Below are 24,352 nucleotides of genomic sequence, written 5' to 3'. Positions count from 1 at the left end.
GCACAAAAACAGCAAGAAATTCCGCCATGCACTGCCGGGCTAGGGGGCTGTGGATCTGGAGGCAGCTCCGGACTTTGGCAAGGAGCTGAGAGTAAGTCATAGTGAAGACAAGGGGTGCTGTTCCACTGCTGGCTCCCTCCGTGCAGGCACACAGCTACTGCCTGCTGGGAGATAAGGAGGAGACTTTAAACCAGTTAGCTCAGCACCTGCTCATACAGGTGTGTGAGCTAGAGGCCAAAGATAATGGAGACTGTAGGGGGGCTGTGCCAGCCTTCCAGCCCCATCCCTCCCTGGAGTAATCTCCTTCTCTTCCCACAAGGAGTTTTCCTGCTACACATACCTGTGTCCTCTTGGCCTTTAAAAAAAAAAAAAAGACTTATTAATGAGAGAGAGAAGAGAGAGGGAGAGAGAATCGAAGCATCACTCTCACACATGTGATGCCATAGATTGAACTTGGGACCTAATGCTCAAAAGTCCAATCCTTTACTCCCTGCATCACCTCCTGGGCTACTTGTCTTAAAGACCATGAAAATGTGGTCTGAGAGATGGTGCAATGGATAAAGCACCTGGGGAAACCTGGGGGCAGGCAGTGGCACACCTGGTTAAGCACAAACATTACACTGTGCAAGGACTCAGGCTCAAGCCCCTGGTCCCCACCTGTAGGGGGAAAGTTCCACGAGTGGTGAAGTAGGGCTGCAATTGTCTCTGTCTCTTTCCCTTTTTCTTTCTTTTTAAAAAATATTTATTTATTTATTTATTTATTCCCTTTTGTTGCCCTTGTTGTTTTATTATTGTAGTTATTATTATTGTTGTTATTGGTGTCATCGTTGTTGGATAGGACAGAGAAAAATGGAGAGAGAAGGGGAAGACAGAGAAGGGGAGAGAAATATAGACACCTGTAGACCTGCTTCACTGCCTGTGAAGCAACCTCCTTGTAGGTGGGGAGCTGGGGGCTCAAACTGGAATCCTTATACCGGTCCTTGTGCTTTGTGCCACCTGCGCTTAACCCGCTGCGCTACCGCCCAACTCCCCCTTTCCCTTTCTTTTTTTTAAATATTTATTTACATTCTCTTTTGTTGCCATTGTTTTTGTATTGTTATAGTTATTATTGTTGTTATTGATGTCATCGTTGTTGGATAGGACAGAGAAATGGAGAGAGGAGGGGAAGACAGAGAGGGGGAGAGAAAGATAGACACCTGCAGACCTGCTTCGATGCTTGTGAAGCGACTCCCCTGCAGGTGGGGAGCCGGGGGCTCGAACGTCTTTTCCCTTTCTATTTTTTTTGTTTTTAAAATATATATTTATTTATCCCCTTTTATTGTTGTTTTATTGTTGTAGTTATTATTGTTGTTATTGATGTCGTCGTTGTTAGATAGGACAGAGAGAAATGGACAGAGATGGGGAAGACAGAGAGGGGGAGAGAAAGGCAGACACCTGCAGACCTGCTTCACCACCTGTGAAGTGACTCCCCTGTAGGTGGGGATCCTTACACCAGTCCATGAGCTTGGCGCCACCTGTGCTTAACCCACTGCGCTACCCCCGACTCCCGTTCTTTCCCTTTCTATCTCCCCCTCCCTTCTCAATTTCTCTCTGTCTCTATCCAGTAATAAATAAACAGAATTTTTAAGAAAAGAACAAATTATTTAAATAAAAAAGAAAGAAGTCTTTAAAAAAATAATTTAAAAAATGCAAAATATGTGGGCAGGGAGACAGTATAATGGTTCTGCAAAAGATTGTCATGCTTGAGGTTTTGAGGTCCCAGGTTCAATTGCAAGTACCACCATCAACCCCAACTGAGCAGTGATCTGGTTTCTCTTTGTATATCTCTCATGAAAATAAAACAACAAAAAAAAATTTTAAAGAAAAAAGATATATTCACTAATTTATTTAATGAAAGAGAGAGGTATAGAGACTGGAGCTCTGGGGTTGGGGGAAGCCATAATGATTATGCAGACACTCTCATGCCTGATGCTCCAAAGTCCCAGGTTCAATTCCCTGTACCAGAATAAACCAGAGCTCACCTTCTGCACCCCATGATGATCTTGGGTCCATGCTCCCAAAGGGATAAAGAATAAGGAAGCTATCAAGGGAGGGGATTGGATATGGAGCTCTGGGGATGGGCATTATGTGGGAATGTACCCCTCTCGTAGTCTTGTCAATATTTCCATTTTATAAAAAAACAAAACAAAAAACAAATAAAAACAGAAACTGGAGCTCTGTCCCAGCATATGCTGTGCTGGGAACAAGATCTGAGATGTCACACCTGTGAGCTCCATGTACTCTGCCACCCAAGCCACCTCTTAATGTTGCTAAATCCATAGTGTCAGAAGCAGCATGAGAAGTCAGCTCACCTCCTCAGACCAGCGTTCCCTGGAAGCCAGTGAACTGTCCCGCCAAGCTGTTCCTGCTTCTAGAGGCTAGCACCTTCACCTAGAGACAGCAGCCTCAGGGGACAGTGTCTCACTGCCAGGGCGGACCTGGAACTCATCACCCAGCTCCTGCTTCCGGGACTCCTCTGTGGGTGGTTAGAGAGCACTCAGGAATTGAGTTCCCTCATTTCATCTCTCGCTGGTGCACTTTTCCATTGTGGGACTTACTTTTTATTTATTTATTTACTTTTTAAAAGATTTAATTAATTTATTAATGAGAAAGATAGGAGGAGAGAGAGAAAGAACTATATATCACTCTGGTACATGTGCTGCCAGGGATTGAACTCGGGATCTCACGCTTGAGAGTCCAATGCTTTATCCATTGTGCCACCTCCCAGATCACTATTTTTTATTATCTTTATTTATTGGATAGAGACAGCCAGAATATGAGGGTAGGGAGAGCAGAGCTCTACCCAACTAGGGAAAGACAGAGACAGGCTAGGGGTATGGATTGACCTGCCACTGCCCAAGTCCAGCAGAGAAGCAGTTACAGAAGCTAGAACTCCTACCTTCTATACCCCCAAAACAATTTTGATCTGTACTCCCAGTGGGGGAGAAATGATAGGAAGAAGAGGATAAGAGGGCTCTGAACTCCAGATCCATCAGGTCCCAGAGAGAGAAGACAAAAAGAGCAGAGATATTTGGATGTAGTAATAGGGTTGTGTGTGACTTGGAAGGGAAGACTAGACCTAGAAGAAAAAGGAGGCAATTATGTACATATGTAGACAGATATCTGTAGAGATGATGGTTAATCCATATCTGCAACCTTGGGAGATCCACGGTGGTTTGCAATGGAGGGGTCAGGGATTCAGAACTCTGGTGGTGGGAACAGTGTGGAATTGTACTCTTGTTGACATGCAATTTTGTATATCAATATTGAATAACTAATTTAAAAAAAGATAAAGTAAGGACTACAAAAGCTGGATAAGGGCAAGAGACTGGATGGAACACTCTAATGATGGCCCTTTTGATTACTATTTGGCCACCCCATCATCTGGGGCCCTAGTCAGGGAATCCTGGGACTCCCACATAGATATGATGGGCCTAGACCTCTGACAGATACCTCTCTCCACCATCACTGGTCATCTCAATCAGGAACATCATAAACTCTCATGTGGGCTTCTATAGGACCTTATTGTAGAACAACAACAGTAGAAACTGCCCTACTCTCCGAAGGGAGCCTGGGTCAACATGCTCTGCCACTCAAGGAAGACAGACTGTTCCAGAAATGAGTACAGCATAAAATGTTCCTAGCTATGGCCATGGAATGTGAGCTCAGACCTACAGGGATGCAGAGGTTATATAGGTTCCTGTACTAAATATGAATAGACATAGACCCTGGGTCAGATCGAAGGGGTTTACAGTTAATAATATTTATATATGTTTCCCATATTTTGGAGCTGCTCTCTGCCTGGATCCAGTTTTCTGGTTCTATTCCCAACTCTGAATAAGTAATGCACACTAACCCAGTGCACCACTGGAGCTCTATTCCCAACTCTGACACAATCTTTCCAGACAATACTTTTAGCTCACCTGTATATTAAATGTTGGGTCCAGGCAAAAATTAGTAAAGTCACAAGCCCATTGCAATATACCTAAAATAGACATCCTAGCTTCTTCCAACATGAATACCCCAAATCTCATCTGCTATACTCTTACCTTTAAGGTTTTTAATTACTAAACAATTTGTTCAGCTTTACATCTTTTTTTTTTTTTTCTTTCTTTCTTTTAGAGCACTGTTTAGCTCTGGCTTATGGTGGTACGGGGGATTGAACCTGGGACTTTGGAACCTAAGGCATGAGAGTCTGTTTGCATAACCATTATGCTATCTACCCTCCGTCCATCTTTTTATTCTTTTTTTTTTTTTAAGATTTTATTTATTTATTCATGAAGATAGAAGGAGAGAGAGAGAGAAAGAACCAGACATTACTCTGGTATATGTGCTGCCAGGGATTGAACTCAGGACCTCATGCTTCAGAGTCTGATGCTTTATCCACTGCGCCACCTCCTGGACCACCATCTTTTTATTCTTTTTTTAAAATTTATTTATTCCCTTTTGTTGCCCTAGTTGTTTTATTGTTGTAGTGTTTTATTGTTGTAGTTATTGTTGTTGTCGTTGTTGGATAGGACAGAGAGAAATGGAGAGAGGAGGGGAAGACAGAGAGGAAGAAAGACACCTGCAGATCTGCTTCACTGTCTGTGAAGCGACTCCCCTGCACGTGGGAAGCGGAACCGGGATCCTTATGTTTTATGCCACGTGCATTTAACCCACTGCGCTACCGCCTGACTCCCATCTTTTTCTTTTCTTTTTTTTTGGCTCCAGGGACTCAGTGCCTGCACTGTGAATCCACTGCTCCTGTCGGCTATTTTTTCCCTTTTGTTGCCCTTGTTGTTTATCGTTGTTATTACTGTCATTATTGTTGCATAGGACAGAGATAAATCAAGAGAGGAGGGGAAGACAGAGGGGGAGAGAAAGACAGAGACCTGCTTCACCACTTGTGAAGCGACAACCCCCCTCCCCCCCGCAGGTGGGGAACCGGGGGCTCAACTGGGATCCTTACACTGGTCCTTATGCTTTGCACCATGTGTGTTTAACCCACTGCACCACCACCCAGCCCCCTCTGCTTTATATCTTTTTTTTTTTTTGGGGGGGGGGAGTCACGTGGTAGCACAGAGGGTTAAGTGCATGTGGCGCAAAGCTCAAGGACTGGCGTAAAGATCCTGGTTTGAGCCCCCGGCTCCCCACCTGCAGGGGGAGTCTGCTTTATATCTTAATGCTGTTTGGCCAGCAAGCTGCAGATGCTATTATGACGCCAACCTGTCTTCCCTGGGCAGACGACCTCATCAATATGTCCTGGACCCCGCCTCAGATAGAAACTGATCAATGCCCATGTCCAGCAGAGAGGCAATTACAGAAGTCAGACCTCTCACCTTCTGCATGTCATAAAGATCTTTGGTCCATACTCCCAGAGGGATAAAGAATAGGGAAGCTTCTGGGGCCAGGTAGTGGTCAAGCACACGTTATAACGTGTAAGGACCTGGGCTTGAGCCCTAGGTCTCCATCTGCAGAGGGAAAGTTTTGCGAGTGGTGAAGCAGGACTGCAGGTGTCTCTTTGCTTCTCTCTTTATCTCCCCCTTCCCTCTCAATTTCTGGCTGTTTCTATCCAATAAAGAGATAATTTTTAAAAAATTTTAAAAATAAATAAAAGGAATAGGGAAGCTTCCAATGGAGGGGATGGGATACAGAACTCTAATGGTGAGAATTCTGTGGAATTGTACCCCTCTTCTCTCACAATCTTGTCAAACATTATTAAATCACTAATAAAATAAACTAAAGAGAGAGAGAGACTAAGAGAGAGAGAGAGACACCCACAGCACTACTTCACCACTAGCAAACCTTTCCACATGCAGGTGGGGACCCGGGCTCAAAGCCCGGTCCTTGCACATTGTAACATGTACACTCAACCTGGTGTGTCACCACCTAGCACTTGGGACTTACTTTTTCCCACAGATTCCCAAGAAGTCCTCTCTTTCTATTTTTTTTTTTTGCCTCTAAGATTATCGCTGAGGCTCAGTGCCAGCATTATGAATCCACTGTTCTGGGTGGCCATTTTTTTCCTTTTTATTTATTTCTTATTATTTTTATTTGATAAGAAAGAGAAAAATTGGGAGTCGGGCGGTAGCGCAGCAGGTTAAGTACAGGAGGCGCAAAGCGCAAGGACCAGCTTAAGGATCCCGGTTCGAGCCCCTGGCTTCCCAACTGCAGGGGCGTCGCTTCACAGGTGGTGAAGCAGGTCTGCAAATGTCTTTCTCTCTCTCTGTCTTCCCTTCCTCTCTCCGTTTCTCTCTGTCCTATTCAACAAGGACGACAACAACAATAATAACTATAACAATAAAACAATAAGGGCAACAAAAGGAAATAAATAAATATTAAAAAAAAAAAAAGAAAAATTGAGAGAGGGAGAAAGCTAGACACACCTGCAGACCTGCTTCATCACTCAGTGTCCCCACTGCAGGTGGGGAGTGGAGACTAGAACCCAAGGCTTCGAATGGGTCCTTTCATATAGTACTATGTGTGCCACCCACCACACCCAAGAAATCCTTCTCTCTGGAACCCCACCTGACTTTATGTAAAAGATTGTGGCCTGGGCTGGGGGAGACAGCATAATGGTTATGCAAACAGATTCTCATGCCTGAGGCTCCAAGGTTCCAGGTTCAATCCCCAGTACCGCCATAAGCCAGAGCTGAGCAGTGCTCTGATAAAAATAAAAATAAATAGGGAGTTGGGTGGTAGCGCAGTGGGTTAAGCACAGGTGGCACAAAGCACAGGGACCGGCGTAAGGATCCCAGTTCAAGCCCCAGGCTCCCCACCTGCAGGGGAGTCGCTTCACAGGTGGTGAAGCAAGTCTGCAGGTGTCTATCTTTCTCTCCCTGTCTCTGTCTTTCCCTTTTCTCTCCATTTCTCTCTGTCCTATCCAACAATGACGACATCAATAACAACAACAATAATAACTACAACAATAAAAACAAGGGCAACTAAAAGGGAATAAATATTTTTAAAAAATAAAATAAAATAAATAATAATATAAAAGAGTATGGACTGAGGCACAGGAGGTGGCTCAGAAGATAAGATGTAGACAATTTAACCCTGAGTTCTGAATTCAGTTCCTGGCATGGCCAGTACCTGAGTGATGCTCTTGTACTCTGTTTCACTCCTCCTCCTCTCAAATGCACATATATTCAATGATAAGAATTTAAAAAAAAGATTGTGGCCCATAGATAGCATAATGGTTATGCAAACAAGCTCTCATGCCTGAAGCCCTGAGGTCTCAGGTTCAATCCTCCATATGAACATAAAGCAGAGTTGAGCAATGCTCTGGTAAGGAGCGAAAAAATATATATCATTTGCACTTGTTATTTCTTGTCTTGCTGAGATGATAATAGCAAAAATAATTTAAAATTACAGTGCTCACTGCAAGTTCTTTCACCCCTCTAAAATCTATATGTATGTTATTGTTTGTTTATATAAGAGTGTGTCCCAGAGCATCTCTCTGGCACATGCAATATCAAGGATCGAACTTGGGAACTTATGCTTATTAATCTAGCACTCTAATCACCACTTGGCCCCTTTCCTCTCTACTTCTTGGGCTCTTACTCTCTATCAGAGGGAAATAATAAAAAGGATCATCATGAACAAAGATCCTAGTTCAAGCCCCTAGTCCCTACCTGCAGGGGAGAAGCTTCACAAGCAGTGAAGCAGTGCTACAGGTGTCTCTCTCTTTTATACATTTTATTTATTTATTTATTAATAAAAGAGGTAGGAAGAGAGAGAGCACACACAAAACATCACTCTGGTGTGCATGTTTTGTCAGGACCTCATGCTTGAGAGTCTAACACTGCCACCTCCTGGACCACTATCTTTCTCCCTATCTCCACTTCTCTATCAATTTCTCTCTGATGTAGCCTAACCAAAAAAAAAAAGATTCAAAGAAACAAAAGACTACCAGGAGCAGTGGAGTCACAAACATACCTAACTCCAGCCATCAACCTGTTGGGGTGGTGGTGGTGGTGGTGGTGGTGGTGGTGGTACAAAATGCTATAGTAGTTGAGACTGTAGAGCTTCCTATGAAGCCATCTCTGAACATCCCCCCCCCCAAAATAAAACCATTTCCTCACTGGCTTTCCTCCTTCAGAGGAGGCCTGTTGGCAGTAGTCATAACACTGGCCCACAGTGGCAGGACCCTAGAGCCCCACTTCTATAAGGCTGGCAGCAGTGCTGTACCACATGGCTCTTTGTACCACTGGACCTCTGGAAGTTCCCCCAGACACAAGTGGGGCACTGAGCCTTATATCTGGGTGCTCTTCCTGAGATGCCTCACAGGGACGAACAGCACCATTGTGCCAGTTGGTATGTGCTTCAGATTGCAAGAGTTAAGGAAAGCCAGTATCCACAAGAAGGTGACATAGGCCATGGGGAGACAAGGAGACAGAATGAGCCCACCGAGTTCCCACTGTCTAGCACCGAACACAGCCCCTTGCCCCAGGGAATCTTCAGTCCCCAAGAAGGGAGGCAACCCTACTGAGGAACTAAAATTTGGTGGTGCAGAAGAGCTAGGGACTTGCAAGTGAGAGGCCCGGAATTTAATCTCTGGCACCACACGTGTCAGAAGATGCTCTGGTCTTTTGGTGTCTCCCTCACCACCCCAATAAATAAACACTGCAGCGTAGGAGGTGGCAGAGTGGCTGGAGCTTTAGATTCTCAAGCATGAGCTCTAGAGTTTAATCCCTAACATCGTATGTGCCAGAGTCATGCTTGGGTTCTTTCTCTTTCTCATAACTAAAATAAATAGATAAAATAAATCTTTATAAAAAAAACATTTTAAAACTGAGAGGCTGAGAGATAGCTCACCTTGCTGTGTGTCCACTTTATCATATGCTAAGTCCCAAGTCTGAGTCCCAGTACTACACAGGTCTATAGCACCAGGAAGCTCCTCGTATGGTAGAGCAGTGTTGTGGTGTCTCATCCTCTCTCTCTGTCTCTCTATATATCTGGAATGAAAAGAATGTGGGAAAAAAAAAGGCCTATGTGTGGTGGAATTGTACATGCATGAGGGCCCTAGTCCCACAAAACAAACAAAAAGCTGAAATTGGTGCACAACAAGTCATGCTTTCATGTGGTGCCTGCTTTAAACCTCAGGCATGTATCCTACCTGGTGAATTATTTCTTTGGATCTCTTTCTTTTTTTTTTTTTTTTTTTAGTGTTTTTTTTTCTTTTTTTACCAGAACACTGCTCAGCTCTGGTTTATGGTGGTGCAGGGGATTGAACCTAGGACTTTGGAGCCTCAGGCATGAGAGTCTGTTTGCATAACCATTATGTTATCTACCCCTGCCCCCCCCTTTTTTTTGCCTCCAGGGTTATTGCTGGGGCTTGGTCCCTGCACTATGAATCCACTGCTCCTGGAGGCTATTTTTTCCCTTTTTGTTGCCCTTGTTATCATTTTTGTTATTGCTGTTGTTGGATAGGACAGAGAGAAATCAAGAGAGAAGACAGAGAGAGGAAAGATAGACACCTGCAGACCTGTTTCACTGCTTGTGAAGCGACCCCTCTGCAGGTGGGGAGCTGGGGCTTGAACTGGGATCCTTATGCTGTTCCTTGCACTTTGTGCCATGTGAGCTTAACCTACTGTACTACCACCTGGCCCCTTTCTTTTTTAATATTTATTTATTTTCCCTTTTGTTGCCCTTGTTGTTTAACATTGTTGTGGTTATTGATGTCGTTGTTGGTGGATAGGAAAGAAAGAAATGAAGAGAGGAGGGGAAGACAGAGAGGGGGAGAGAAAAAGACACCTGCAGACCTGCTTCACCGCCTGTGAAGCGACTCCCCTGCAGGTGGGGAGCGGGGGCTCGAAGAACTGGGATCCTTACGCTGGTTCTTGTGCTTTGTGCCATGTGCACCACCACCCGACTCCCTACCTGGTCCCTTTCTTTCTTTCTCCCTTCTCTTTTAAATTTTCTATTATCCTTATTTATTGGATAAACACAGCCAGAAATCAAGAGGGTAGGGCGTACCTGGTTAAGTGCACAAACTATCATATGCAAGGACCCAGGGGGGCCGCTTCATGAGTGGTGAAGCAGGTGTGCAGGTGTCTATCTTATCTTTCTCTCTACCTATCTCCCTCCCCCCTCAGTTTCTCTGTCCTATCAAATAAAAACAAGAAAGGGAAAAACAAATAAACAAAACGAAAATAATGTCTGCCTGCTAGGAGCAGTGAATTCAAAGTGCTGGCACCAAGTCCCAGCGATAACCCTGGTGGCAGTGAGAGAGAGAGAGAGAGAGAGAGAGAGAGAGAGAGAGACCTGTTGCACTGCTTCACCACTCACAAAGCTCTCCCCCTGTAGGTAGGGACCAGGGGCTGGAAACCTGGTCCTTGTGCATTATAATGTGCATACAACCAAGTGTGCCACCACCTAGATTCTTTTCTTTTGCTCTCTCTTTATTTCATCCCAGGGGCCTATCCACCTCTCCTAGATAGTATCTATACTGGCTGTGAGATCAAGGACAAACCTTGATCTCAGGTTGGGTCTGAGTGGTCATTTGCCCTAAAAGCAAAGCTAAGCAGGAATAAGGGTGGGTTCAGGACTCAGGGTCAACATCAAGTCTGAATTGTAGGTGGCCCTGTCCTGCAGGCCATCGCTCCTCAGTATTCACAGGAGCAAGCCAGGGTCAGCACAAAGAGGCAGAACTTCACGGCCAGTCTTCACAGGGGTTGTGGACATGCCTGGATTTATGGTATGCAGACTAGGAGGGTCAGGGCAGGGACAAAGCAGGATGGCAGAGAAAACAAAGGAGGTGCTGGCCTAGAGAGCTAGCACAGCAGGCAGAATGTACACACTCCACTGTGCAGTGGGGCCATGCAGGCACGGAGCCTCTGATAAAGCCTTGGAAGGAAAAAAAAAAAAGTGGGCCATCGAAATAACTCACCTGGATAGTGTGTTGCTTTGCCGTATGTGTGACCCAGATTTGAGCTAGGTCTCCACTATACTGAAGGAAGCTTTCACTCTCTCTCTCTCTCTTCACTTGAAAGTAAGAAAGGAAAGGAGAAGGACCAGGGAGATAGCAAAACATGCTACCTTTCATGCTTCAGGCTCCAAGGTCCAGGGTTCAATCCCAACCCCAGGGGACAATAGCTGAGTAGTGCTCTGGTGAAAAAGGAGGGGGAGAGAGCTATCAGTCCTCTCTTAGCAGGTAACCTGTCAACAGTAGCAGTGGCTGATTCAAGGCTCTAAGTTGCAGCCCTGGGAAATGGGAGATGGCTCATGCAGTAAAGCACACTCTACCATTCCTGAGGACCTGGGTTTGAGCCCATGTGGGAAGCTTCTTGAACAGTGAAGTGGTGCTATGGTGAGTCTGCTTCTCTCACCCCACCCCCAATCTCTCTGATATTAAAACGAAAAATTTTACTATTTATTTGTTTAAAATTTTTTTATATTTACTTTCCCTTTTGTTGCCCTTTTTTGTTGTTGTAGTTATTATTGTTGTTATTGATGTTGTTGTTAGATAGGACAAAGAGAAATGGAGAGAGGAGGGGAAGACAGAGATGGAAGAGAAAGACACCTACAGACCTGCTTCACTGCCTGTGAAGCAACTTCCCTGCAGGTGGGGAGCCAGGGGCTCGAACCGGGATCCTTAAGCCAGTCCTTGCACTTTGCGCCTATTATTTATTTTTAATTATGTTTTTTTAAGTTTTTATCTTTTAAAAATATTTTTTATTTATTCCCTTTTTTTGCCCTTGTTTTATGTTTTATTGTTGTAGTTATTATTGTTGTTGTTCTTGATGTCGTTGTTGTTAGGTAGGACAGAGAGAAATGGAGACAGGAAGGGAAGACAGAGAAGGGGAGAGAAAGATTTGTGAAGACTCCCTTGCAGGTGAGGAGCCGGGGGCTGGAACTGGGATCCTTATGCCAGTTCATGTGCTTTGTGCCATGTGCGCTTAACCTGCTGCACTACTGCCCGACTATTTTAAATTATTAATTAACTTTATTTATTGGCTAGAGATAGCCTGAAGTCAAAAGGGGGTAGACAATGGGTGGTGATGCACCTTTTGAGTGCACATATTACAGTGCGCAAAGATTGGGATTCAGGCCCCTGGTCCCCACCTATACGGGGGAAAGCTTCATAGGTGGTAAAGCAGTGCTGCAGGTGTCTCTGTCTCTTCCTCTATTTCCCCCTTCCTCTTAATTTCTGGCTGTCTCTATTCAATAAATAAATAAAAATAATAAAAACTTTAAAAACTAGTTATCAACATAATTTTATAAAGTAAAAACCATTTTAACACAGTCAAAAATGGAATAGGCATACTCTCAGAAAAGAAAAAGGGTAGGGGGTAATAGACAGACAGAGAGACACCTGCAGCCCTGCTTTACTCCTCACAAAACTTTCCCCCTGCAGGTGGGGACTAGGGCTTGAACTCTGGTCTTTGCACATTGTAACAAGTGCGCTTAACTGGGTATATCAAGTATGTCACAGCCTGGCCCAAAAAAGAAGAAAAAATTTTAAAAGGATGGGGAGGAGGAAAAAAAAACTGTTTACAGATGCTGTCAAGGATGTGTTGTACTATTGGTGAGAATGCAAACTGATGCAGCCTCTATGGAAAATGGTACAGGGAGTTCTCAATTGAAAATGGAGGGCTGGTCTAGGAGGTGGCGCAGTGGATAAAGCACTGGACTCTCAAGCGTAAGGAAAATGGAAGGCTAGTGAAACAGCTCACTTAGATAGTGCACTGCTTTGCCATGTGTGCCACCCAGATTCAAGCCCACCATGATGAAGGAAGTTGTCGTGCTATGGTCTCTCTTTCCCTCTCTATCTGAAAAAGTTATCCTGGAGTAGTTAAACCTTAATGATTATAAAATACTAATAAAAAGAAAAGGACTCTCCAGCATGAGGTTGAGTTCAATCCCCAGCAGCATATGTACCAGAGTGATGTCTGGTTCTTTCTCTCTTCCTGTCTTTCTCATTAATAAATAAAATCTTTTCTTTTTTTTCAATTTTTTTTTTTGCCTCCAGGGTTATTGCTGAGGCTCGGTGCCTGCACTACGAATCCATTGCTCCTGGAGGCTATTTTTCCCCTTTTGTTGCCCTTGCTGTTTATTGTTGCTGTTGTTATTATTATTATTGTTATTGCTGTCATTGCTGTGGATAGGACAGAGAGAAATTGAGAGAGGAGGGGAAGAGAGAGGGAGAGAGATATTTTTACTGCCCATTAAGCAACCCCCCTGCAGGTGGGGAGCTGGTGGCTTGAACCGGGATCTTTCCACAGGTCCTTGCGCTTTCGCCATGTGTGCTTAACCTACTGCGCTACCGCCTGGCCCCCTCCTTTCTTTTCTTATTAAAGATTTTATTGGGGGCTGGGCGGTAGTGCAGCGGGTTATGTGCATATGGCACAAAACTTTTAAAATAAGATTTGTTTAGGACTGGGGAGACACCATAATGGTTGTACAAACAACTTTCATGCCTGAGGTTCTCAAGTCCCAGGTTCAATCCCCAGCATGACCATAAGAGCTGAGCAGTCCTCTGATGTAAAAGTAAAATGAAATAAAAGTGATTAACATGAAAGAAAGAAAGACAAACAGAACCAGAAAATCACTCTGGCACATCTAATGCTGAGGATCAAAGTGAGAACCTTGTGCTTTAAAATTCAGTGTTCTAGCTACTGGGCCACAAAACAAAAACGTAAAAAGTTGGGGCCAGTCAGTGGCACACTGCGTTAAGAACACATAGTATGAAGCACAAGGACCTTCATAAGGAACCCTGTTTGACCCCCCCCCCCCAGCTCCCCACCTGCAGAGAGGTCATTTCACAAATGCTGAAGCAGGTCTGCAGGTGTCTTATCTATCTTTACCTCCTCTCTCAATTTCTCTCTGTCCTATCCAGTTAAATGGGGGGGGGGGGGGAAAGGCCTCCGGGAGCAGAGAATTCATAATGCCAGCACTGAACCCCAGCTATAACCCTGGAGGCAAAAAAGAGGAAAAAAACTACAAGTTTTAAATACACAGAACATATTTAAGCAGTCACCAGAGGGAGAACCTGAGTGCTAACAGTATCCACCTTACAAGTCATCAGAGAAATGCAAATTAAAACATTTAGGTTGATGCCTTTTGACTTTGGTGAATAGAGCAGCCATGAACACAGGATGATTTCTTTCCTAATTCATGTTCCTTTGTTTTTTAATTTATTTTCCCCAGAGCAGTACTCAGCTCTGGCTTATGGTGGTTCTGGGGATTGAACCTGGGACTTCAGAGCCTCAAGCATGAAATTTTTTTTTCTATTTTTTTTTTGTGAGTAATAGGTTATAAGATTTAAAAATTACAGTGTATATAGTTACATACCACACCCACAAAGTTCTGTGTCCCTACCCTCCCACCTCCTGCAGATAACTACCATTGTTCTCACAAGTCTAAGAAACATTCGCCAACAAGGGCAACAAAAGGGGAAAATATATATATATATATATATGGAAACATTCACTTACATGAAATTCTTTTTGCTATCTCCCCAACCCTAATTTGTTTTTCTTTGGATAAATGCCTAGGAGTATTATTGGAGGAATGTAGAACATTTCTATTTAAAAGTTTTTTAGGTTATTTAGGATTTTTAAATAGCTACTTAATTTTTTTCATGAGAAGAGAGGAGGCCAGAACTCTACAGTGGTATATGTGGTGCCCAAGATCTTGCTTAGGACCTCATGCCTGCTCTATTTTTTTTTTCTTCCTTTCTTTTCCTCTTTTTTTTTTTTTTGCCTCCAGGGTTATTGCTAGGCTCACAAATCCACTGCTCCTGGAGGCCATTTTTCCCCTTTTGTTGCCTGTGTTATTTATTGTTATTGTTATTTCTGTCTTTGTTGTTAGGACAAAGAGAAATCAAGAAAGGACTGGAAGACAGGGAGAGAGATACCTGCAGACCTTCACCGCTTGTGAAGTGATCCCCCTGCAGATGATGATGCCACCACAGGGCAGGGTGGTGGTGATTGAACACATACATCACAGTACACAAGGACACAAGTTCAATCCCTTAGTCCCCACCTTAAAAGAAAGAAGCTTGGGCAGGGGTAGATAGCATAATGGTTATGCAAACAGACTCCCATGCCTGAGGCTCTCAAGTCCCAGGTTCAATCCCCTGCACCATCATAAACCAGAGCTGAGCAGTGCTCTGGTTAAAATAAATTAAAATAAAATAAAGAAATGATAGTAAAACATATACCTTTAAAAAAAAAAAAAAGAGAGAGAGAAGCTTTATGAGTGGTGAAGCAGAGCTGCAGGAGTCCTCTCTCTTTTCCCTCTCAATTTCTTTCAGTCTCTAACAACAACATATGATTATGGATGCTTGGGTGTGTAGATATGCACAGGACTTAGAATGACATATCAAATTGTGAAAAATTTGTAAGGATAAATTTTGTTTCTTGTATTTTGTATTTTCTTGTATCATGTTTTGAGAAACTGTACTTTGCTTATGCATCTGGATTATGTTTTGAGAAACCTTATGCAGAGCCAGCATAATTAAACTTCTTGCTGTGTGTTAAAAAAGACTGAGAGAAATAAATCTGGACACTCAGTCATTGAGCTGGGGCCCTACCGATCCCATTTCACTGTCTTCTTTCTTTTCTCAATCCTTGCACCCTCTCCAGGTACTACTGTTCCTGGTTGGCTGCTGGCTCTGACCAGTGCACTGCTCAGCTCTGGTTTATGGTGGTGCGGGGGATTGAACCTGGGACTTTGGAGCCTCGGCATGAGAGTCTGTTTGCATAACCATTATGCTATCTACCCTCCACCTAAATATATATCTTATGGGTTGGAGAGATAGATATATTTATGAGAGAAAGGTAGGAGAAAGAGAAAGCACCAGAATATCACACTGGTATATGTGGTGTTTGGGACTGAATTCAGAATCTCATGCTTGAGAGCCCAAAATTCTGTATTTACTAACAAGATACAAGAAGTGGCACATGTTATGCCAAAGACTGAACCTAGGAACTAATGCTTGAGAGTTCAATACTCTAACCACTGTGCCACCTCTCACACACCCATTGATGCATATGTTAACTTTTTTATTTTTCACCTCCAGGGTTATTGATGGGGCTCAATGCCAGACCTATGAATCCACTGCTCCTGGTAGCCAGTTTTTGCATTTTATTCAACAGAACAGAGAGAAAGAGAGGGAGAGAGAAAGGTACACAGCTTCACCACTAGTGAAGCATCCCCCTGCAGGTGGGGAGCAGGGACTGGAAACCAGATCCTTGAGCTTAGGGTGTGCTACTGCCCGGCCCCCTTAACTTTTTTTCTAAATCCTGCAACAGTAACAACAACAACGAAACCCAAAGTTAGCATAAATAAAGGTTTTATTGGCCAGTGTGAGTGAATGACATACTGGCGGATCCCCTCAATGCACTGTTCCACACAGCTATGATCCTGAGGAGGCTCAGCCCACTGAGGGAGAGCAAAGGGTGTAAAAAAAACCTGAATGCCTAAGTCCAACAAGGCTATCGGGGTCGGAACCAGCGTCCTAAGAATAAATCCAGGATGGAAAAAGCATCATCCATAGCGGGAGGTACTGGTGATTCTAGAGCTAAGGAAAGACAGTGAATTAGACAAAAATAGACACCGGAAAGAGGCAAAGGAGGGCAACACCATTAAAAGGTAGAGGAAAGAGGGCTGTGTGGTGGTGCACCTAGTTGAGGCGCACACGCTACCATATGCAAGGACCTAGGTTCAAGCCCTCATTCCTCACCTGTAGGAGGAAAGCTTCACAATCGGCCAAACAGTGCTACAGGTGTCTCTCTGTCTCTTCCTCTCTATCTGCCCCCCCTCTCTCAATTTTTAGCTCTCTCTGTCCAATTAAATAATTAAAAATAATAAAATAGAGGAAGAACCTGGGGCTTCCACCCCCAGGAAGTTAGGAGGTAGAGCCCCGGGTTCATGGTCTTCAGTTACCATCTCTGAGACTGCCATCTGCTTCTCTGCGGGTTACTGTGGTCTCTGTCCGGCCTGCACTGTCCACCACGGTGCGGCGTTCCTCCACTGTCTGAAAGGAGAGGGCCCACGTGCCCCAAACATCACTAAAGGTGACTCCCTTTCTTTATACAGACCTCTCTTTCCAGAGTAACCTCTGGCTGTGGCTCTCTCCCCCCAGCTTACCCCATCTGGTTTGGTGATTTTGGTCACTGAGACACTCTTGAAATAGGATTTGGGCTGGGGCTGCAAAACTGGGCCAAGGCCCTCCTGGGACACCTGGGAATCAAGATCTGGGAAGGCAAAGAGGAGACACAGAAAAGGGGTGAAATGTGACAGGAAGACACTTCAGAGAGAAAACAGGGAACTTCCAAAAGCCTGGGAGCTGCTCCCCATCTCTTCCAGACTCACCATTGTCCTCTTTGGCTCTAGAACTGGGGGTCACAGGCCACATCTCTTCAAACTGCAGAAGAAGCCAGAGTAGGTGAAATAAGCCTTTCTACCTGAAACCTATCCTAGAACCCAAATGTTCCCTAAATTTCATAACTCCCTTTCACCAGGAAGAGAATCCCATTTAGAACAGCTTTAATTTATTCACACCTTTCTCTTTCCTGGCTTTATTGCTGGGGATTGAACCTGGGTCCTTGAGTCTTTTGTAGAACTATGTTGTCTCTTCAGCCCTGGTAAAAACTTCCTGAGTAGATATTTTTCTGTCTTTCCCCAACTACTCTGCTTCAAAATTATTATTATTGTTCCTACCAGAGTTCTGCTCAGCTCTGGCTTATGGTGGTGGGGTGGGAGTGGGGGGGGGGAGGAATACTGACTTTGGAGCCTCCGGCATCAGAGTCTCTTTGCATAACCATAATGTTATCTACCCCCACTCTTCTGCTTCATTCAACATTCACACAAACTAGTTTTTTGGTTTGCTTTTGACTAAATAGCAGAGCCCCCACCCCACCAACACAGCCTGCTAGACTGCAAAAAGTCCCTCAGCCTTGGCACTCTATTAGGTATCTCCTTTCAGGCACTGGGAAGTACTCACCCCGCGAAAAGGTCTCTGAGAGCCCCACTCTGGTGCTGGTTTGGGGGATTCCGTCCTTGCATCGCTCTCCAAGACCCCCCCAAAATTCCTAGGCTGGTGACTATCTGGATACTTTAGCATTGAGTCCCGGAGTGTCTGTCCCTCCTGCTGTCTACCTCCAGGAGTCTCTGACTCGGGACCTGGAAGTTCTGCAGAAAGGCAGCGGGTAAGTGCTGGAAGAGGGCACCTTCAGCCTCCGGACCTCCAGTCTTCTCCCCGCCTCCCGGCTCCTCTCGCCACGCTCCTGCCTTCACCCCCAGCCCCCTAGGGCCCTCAGGCCACACACCAGCGGGGCGCATGGGCCACGTCCAAGCCCCCATCTCGCTGAAGATGCTGTTGAAATCGCGGACCAGGTCATCAAAGCCAAAGTTGTCGTGGAAGCGCATCCCTCCTCCGGGGCTGGGGCTGAAGCTGAAGCCGAATTCCTCCGGGGGTCGGAGACCCTCAAACCGCGGGCTCCCCGGGCCCCAGGCAGCTCCCTCCTCGTCTTCCTCATCATCCTCATCTTCATCCCGAGTCATCCCTCCAAAGAAAGGGTCTCTGTGTCTGGGGAAGGAGGGAGACCCGCCACTGAGATCTCGGCACCTAAAGCTGAAAACAGGCGCCGGGAAGCTGGGGCGGGATCAAGCTCTGAAATGGGGGGGGGGGGGGGGGGCGCCGGCCTGGCTCGGCTCGTCCCTTGGAGGTGTCGGTCTGTCACCTCCGGCCCTCCGCACGCCCCACCCCGCCCCCGGCCGCTCACTGGCTCGCTGTCCTCGCCCAGCCTGTGTCGCCCCGCCCAAGGCCCCTGTTGCATCACCCCAGGTCGGAGGAAGGTTGAAGCTGCTCTCTCCTCCTAACTACTGCCTCGGTCACCACGCGGGAGCTCTCAGGTCGGCCTTCCTCTCCACAGGCGACGCAGGAGTTGGGGGGGGGGGGCAGGCTGTTTTCCAAAAACAGGATGTCATGGGGGAGTCCCCGTCTGCAGACCCGGACCCGCGCTCACCTTCGAGGACCCGGAAAGCCGAAAAAGCCCCGGAAAAGGTCAAAGAGGCTCATGTCCTCAGAGGGACACGAATCTCCAGACGCCACCTGAGGCCATCCACACCGGGGAGTACAGCCGGAAGTGGTGTCACCCCCAGCTGCCAGAAAGCAAACCCGTGACCTGACCGCAGTGCCGTGAAACCGGAAGCCAGCTTTATGCCACCTGCTTCCGCAAAGGCGTGGCTGTACCGGGTCTTCATTTGAGTGGTTGACAGCCTCATAACCTCGTGTACCTCCCGCCGACCAGTGAACCAACGGCACCAGTGAACCAATGGCACGGGGGACACAGAACCCTCCCACCCTAGGCCAAGTCTCAGGGGGACACCGCCCCCTCCTCCAACGCATGCACCAGTGCCACCTACCCAGCTGTTAGCAAGTTTGTTAGAACCACAGAGGGCTATTTCAGCTTGTAGGTTCTGTGACAAGCAGGGCAAAAGACTTTATAAGAGAACAGGGGAGAGCTACATAGCAAGCACAACTGCGGCTACTAAATATCCCCTTTCCCTATTTTTTAAAAAATATTTTATTTTTCAGAGATAAAGACACAGAAACACCAGAACACTGCTCAGCTCTGGCTTATGGTGGTGCTGGGGATTGGGGATTGAACCTGGGACTTCGAGGCTCAGGCATGACAGTCTCTTTGCATAATCATTATGCTATCTTCCCCGCCCCCCTTTCCCTATTATTTAGTTTCCAAAGACTACCCCCCACCCCAGAATGGCCCACTCCATTCCTGCCCTTCTGGGGAGGGGCTGGTTGAAGTACAAAAACACCCCCAACTCAGCCTTAACTCCTTTAGGCTATGCCTGGGAAAAGTAGACGCTGTTGGGTTCCACCAACATGTTGCCACTGATGTGATTTATGTGCTTGGACCAATTTAAATTCATATTAAGGTCAGAATTCTTAAATAGGTGAAGATTTCACTTTATTCCACTGCCTTCAGGGCCTGATAGAGGAGGCCCAGTTGGTACAGTAATACTTATTCACCAAGCTGGTCATCGACGAGACTGAGGATATCCTAGACGAAGCAAGAACAGGCACAGGCTGAAGGTAGAGGTTTTCTTTTTATATATACAAGACACATTAATCCATTAAATTTGAGGACACAGTACAAAAAAACAAAACAAAAAACACTTCAACTAATTCATCTGACAATGCTGTTCATATTCATGACGCAAATTTTTGTTTGTTTCCTAATAATAAAGGAGGAGACTCAGGGCTGTTGGGCTGATATATATTTGGGGGTCCCTCTGCCCCCTCCCCCATACACCACCAGGGTGAACAGAAGGACAGGGAAGGGTGGGGCCCACAATGAAGTTTCATAATCTTGAATGCAAGGGGGAAGGAGAGGAAAGGAAAAAAAAAAAGAAAAAAGAAAGAAGAAAGGAGAGAGAAAGAAAAGAAAATACAAATCCTATAATACATACAACAGACCAGGGATGGTATGGGAATGGGACAGACATGAAGCTGAGGCAGGGGGTGGGCCACTGGAGGTGGGCGCAGCGGAACCCCCATTCCTTTCTCTCTTTGATGCTGTTTTCCATAGTTGCCAGGTTGAGAAGCCCTCTCAGAAGATGGGACCCCGCGGGAGAAGAGGGCCAGAGCCTCAGTTGGCCCCCCAGCTGTAGCTGTTGTAGGCAGACTTGTTGGTCTGGGGCTTCTGCGGGATGGAGCTGGTCTGGCTACGTTGCCCGCTGCCCGTCTGCAGGGGAATGGGAAGGTGATGGGGAGGAAAAAGGTGTCTAGTTAGTGGTACACACTTGTGACATCTCCAGGTAAAGATGTGGAAATTGTGTTACACTCCCATTCCCCTACTCTGAAGTTTCTTACTCAGTCACAGAAATCTGAATATAGCTACTAGACACCCCCTACCAAAGCTGACAAAGCACCCTCTGAGAAAGCACTTTCAGCTTTTAAATAGGGAAGAAGACAATGTAATTTTAGGGACAAGATAGTGAATCAATTCTACCTTCTATCCTCTCCCTCCCTGCCCAAAGGCTACTTTAGAGAATTGTGGACTCTTGGGACTAAGAATCATATGGTGATTTCATATGATTGAACGCCTCAATTTGGAAAACAACTTTTGAGAGCCAGAAAATTCTCATTCCAGGTTCCTGGGTTATGAACCATCTATGATGGAGGAGAGGTCCGTTCCACCATGGTTTTCCACTCCCACCACATATCACACTTGTGAGCCTTTTCAGGCAAGGTAGGAGATAGTCTGAAGCCCCAGGCTCCAGATGCTGCTTACGAATTCAATTCTGGTAACCAGGTGTTTTCAGGAGTTGGAAAAGGGGAGAAAGGAAAAGAGGGCAATGAGGAGGGGAGGACAAGAAAGGAATGGGAGGCCAGACAGCTAAGGTGTTTGTGTTTGTGTATCCCGATTTGTGACTGTGCAATATTTTCTCTTCAAGATCCCTGAGGCTGTGGATATGAAATGGGGACTGAAAAGGAGTGGGTTCAAGCATATCATCATTCAGTTTCATTACCTGCTCCTCCTGCTGGCGCTGGCAACAGAGAATCATCTGCAAATATGGTAGCTGAGGCAGAACCAGGATATATGGAAAATAAAGGGACAAACTTTGACAATAGAACTCCACCATCAGAAGGGAAAGCTGTAATGTCAAGGGAGGGCAAGGCTGGGAAAGGTAAGGTTGGGAGAGGTGTGACCAAGGTCTGATGGGATTAGAACAACTGTGCTATGGGAGGATTTGGAGGAGAAAAGGCATCAAAGGAATTGAGGGAACAAAGGTTTCAATCTGTCCCCTTTTCTAACATCTCCTTTGCCATCCACTTGTGTTATGTGCGCTGTGTCTGTATGTGTTCTGTGACCATGGCTGGCGCTGGGGAAGGCTGGGTGAAGGTAGTGATAAGGAGGGGAAGAAAAGGAAAGGGGAGGAAGTTTTAAGGTACAGGAAAGAAGAAGAAGGTAAAGGGCTGTTACCTGGCCATCCTGCTGCAGGTGATGGTGAAGGATCTGGGAGTGCGGCTGCTGATGGGGGGTGAGGATGTGCATAAAGGGGGCAGGTGGGTAGGCAGCGGCTGTGGCTGGATTGATGGGCCCCCCACTTCCTAGGGCTGAAGGCAAGTTGAAGGAGGCAGCAGGAGTACCGGAATGAAAACCTTGTTTCTCAAAAGACTGCTATGCAGGTGCATGGGAGGAGACAGTAAAAGCAATCAGCAAGTAAATTCTTGGAAATTCTGAGTATAAGCTCCCCCAACCCTTAGAAATCAGCAAGGTGTCACAGAAGGAATACTGTACCTTAAGTCAGATATTCACATCTGTTCCAACTCTGCCCTTTAATGGCTGAGTGATTATGGGAGAAATGGCTCAATCTCTCAGCCTCTAATTTCTTTATTTTTTTTCTTCCTTCCTTCCTTCCTTCCTTCCTTCCTTTCTTTCTTTCTTTATTTTGTTGCCCTTGTTGTTGTAGTTATTATTGATGTCATTGTTGCTGGGTAGGACAGAGAGAAATGGAGAGAGGAGGGGAAGACAGAGAGGGGGAGAGAAAGACAGACACCTGCAGACCTGCTTCACCACCTGTGAAGTGACTCCCCTGCAGGTGGGGAGCCGGGGGCTCGATCCGGGATCCTTCCGCTGGTCCTTGTGCTTAGCGCCACCTGCGCTTAACCCGCTGCGCTACCGCCCGACTCCCTAATTTCTTTATTTTTATGTAAATTACAGAATACAAACTGGTTTCTAATCCCAAATAACACATGTAATTAACCTTTTAAATTCTATAATACTATTGTTAAAATCACTGACACAATTATGTGTTTTTCATGATTTTAAACTTCAGACTGAATGATGCATTTTAAACAAAGTTCACTTTAAAAACTCTTTGTAAATCATTCAAATATAAATCTCTATAATTCCCCTGCTAGCCTCAGTTTTCTCATACATAAAGCATACAAGTGACCTCTTGGTTTAAGAACCAAATGAGAGGACAGACTGAAAGTACTTTCTATAATCTCAAATATCAATACTATGAAGTCTGTCAACTACTCCTCACACCACCAGCTTCGTAGAAATAAGAATTCTAGGGCAGAGAGTAGATAGCATAGTAGTTATGCAAAGAGACTCTCATGCCTGAGGCTCCAAAGCCCCAGGTTCAATCCCCTACACCACCATAAGCTAGAGCTGAACAGTGCTCTGGTGGGAAAAAAAAAATTACAGGTTCAGGTGGTGGCACATCTAGTTAAGTGCATTTGTTACCATGCCCAAGGATTTGGATTCAAGCCCCTGGTCCCACCTGAAGGGGGAAAGCTTTACAAGCACTGCTGTAGGTGTCTTGTCTGTCTCATTCCCTATCCCCCTTCCCTCTCAATTTCTCTGTCCTATCAAATTAAAGCTATTTAAAATTTTTTTTAATTATCTTTATTTATTTATTGGGTAGAGAAAGTAAGAAATCGAGAGGAAGGGGGAGATAGAGAGGGAAAGAGAGAAAGACACCTGCAACCCCGCTTCACCACTCGTAAAGCTTTCCCCCTGCAGGTGGGGACTAGGGGCTCAAACCTGGGTCCTTGCGCATTGCAACATGTGCGCTTAACCAGGTGCACTACCACCTGGCCCCACTACTTTTTTTAAAGTAGAATTCCTGGGGGGCAGGTGGTGGCGCAGCTGGTTGAGCGCCTATGTTACAATGCTCAAGGACCTGAGTTAAAGCCCCTAGTCCCCACCTGTAGGGGGAAAGCTTCACAAGTGGTGAAGCAATGCGGCAGGTGTCTCTCCCCCCCCCCCCCCAATTTCTGGCTGTCTCTATTCAATAAATAAAGATAATTAAAAACAAAAGTAGAACTCCTTGATTATTTCAAAAGAAATGAATACACATTGAGTTATTTTGAGTGCTGAAAAGTCTTAACCACAACTCCTAACACTTAACATCAAACTCATCCATGACAAAGCAACACAACACAAACTTGTGTATAATATAAATGTCTCACTTTAGTTCCTTTCCCACGGTTTGTTATATACATACAAAGAATGGAATGTGGAGTTGGGTGGTAGCGCAGTGGGTTAAGTGCACATGGCGCAAAGCGCAAGGACTGTGGTAAGGATCCTGGTTCCAGCCCCCGGCTCCTCACTTGCAGAGAGGTCACTTCACAGGTGGTGAATCAGGTCTGCAAGTGTCTTATCTTTCTCTCCCCGTCTTCCCCTCTCTCCATTTCTCCCTGTCCTATCCAACAACAATGACATCAGTAACAACAATAATAACTACAACAATAAAAAAACAAGGGCAACAAAAGGGAAAGTAAATAAATATTAAAAAATCAACAACAACAAAGAATGGAATGAACTAGTTTCCCTTCATTCCC

At 45.5% G+C, this 24,352-nt stretch overlaps 2 protein-coding genes across 26 annotated transcripts in view; both read right to left on the bottom strand.

The window, feature by feature from the left end:
* Window positions 1-10,729: 10,729 nt before the first annotated feature.
* HAX1 (HCLS1 associated protein X-1) lies at window positions 10,730-19,156 on the bottom strand. 2 transcript variants are annotated; one of them, XM_060201528.1, is made up of 7 exons: window positions 18,999-19,156; window positions 18,300-18,559; window positions 17,975-18,162; window positions 17,344-17,395; window positions 17,119-17,225; window positions 16,915-17,005; window positions 10,730-11,118 (listed from the first exon to the last, which is right to left on the bottom strand). In XM_060201528.1, the coding sequence occupies exons 1-7, from the start codon at window positions 19,049-19,051 to the stop codon at window positions 11,093-11,095; spliced, it is 777 nt and encodes a 258-aa protein (XP_060057511.1). In that variant the 5' UTR covers window positions 19,052-19,156; the 3' UTR covers window positions 10,730-11,092. The 2 variants fall into 2 exon arrangements, with proteins under 2 accessions (XP_060057511.1, XP_007525476.1); XM_007525414.3 differs by lacking the exon at window positions 10,730-11,118 and adding an exon at window positions 16,305-16,549.
* A 788-nt stretch (window positions 19,157-19,944) lies between these two features.
* The window catches only part of UBAP2L (ubiquitin associated protein 2 like), a 69,320-nt gene continuing 64,912 nt past the window's right edge, over window positions 19,945-24,352 (bottom strand). For 5 of the 24 annotated variants that reach the window (XM_060201501.1, XM_060201493.1, XM_060201500.1 and 2 more), the window contains 2 exons: window positions 21,981-22,178; window positions 19,945-20,054 (listed from right to left, as the gene is read on the bottom strand). In XM_060201501.1, coding sequence (XP_060057484.1) covers window positions 20,016-20,054; window positions 21,981-22,178 — 237 coding nt within the window. In that variant the 3' untranslated portion in view covers window positions 19,945-20,015. Of the gene's footprint in view, window positions 20,055-20,562; window positions 20,739-21,525; window positions 21,577-21,980; window positions 22,179-24,352 lie in introns of those variants that run through there. The other 19 variants (XM_060201484.1, XM_060201485.1, XM_060201494.1 and 16 more) reach the window with 7 other exon arrangements.

Source organism: Erinaceus europaeus, chromosome 11 (genome assembly GCF_950295315.1).
Source record: "Erinaceus europaeus chromosome 11, mEriEur2.1, whole genome shotgun sequence".
NCBI classification, from domain to species: domain Eukaryota; kingdom Metazoa; phylum Chordata; class Mammalia; order Eulipotyphla; family Erinaceidae; genus Erinaceus; species Erinaceus europaeus.
Note: the sequence above shows the minus strand (reverse complement) of the source record. Positions and strands in the feature narration are given on the sequence as shown.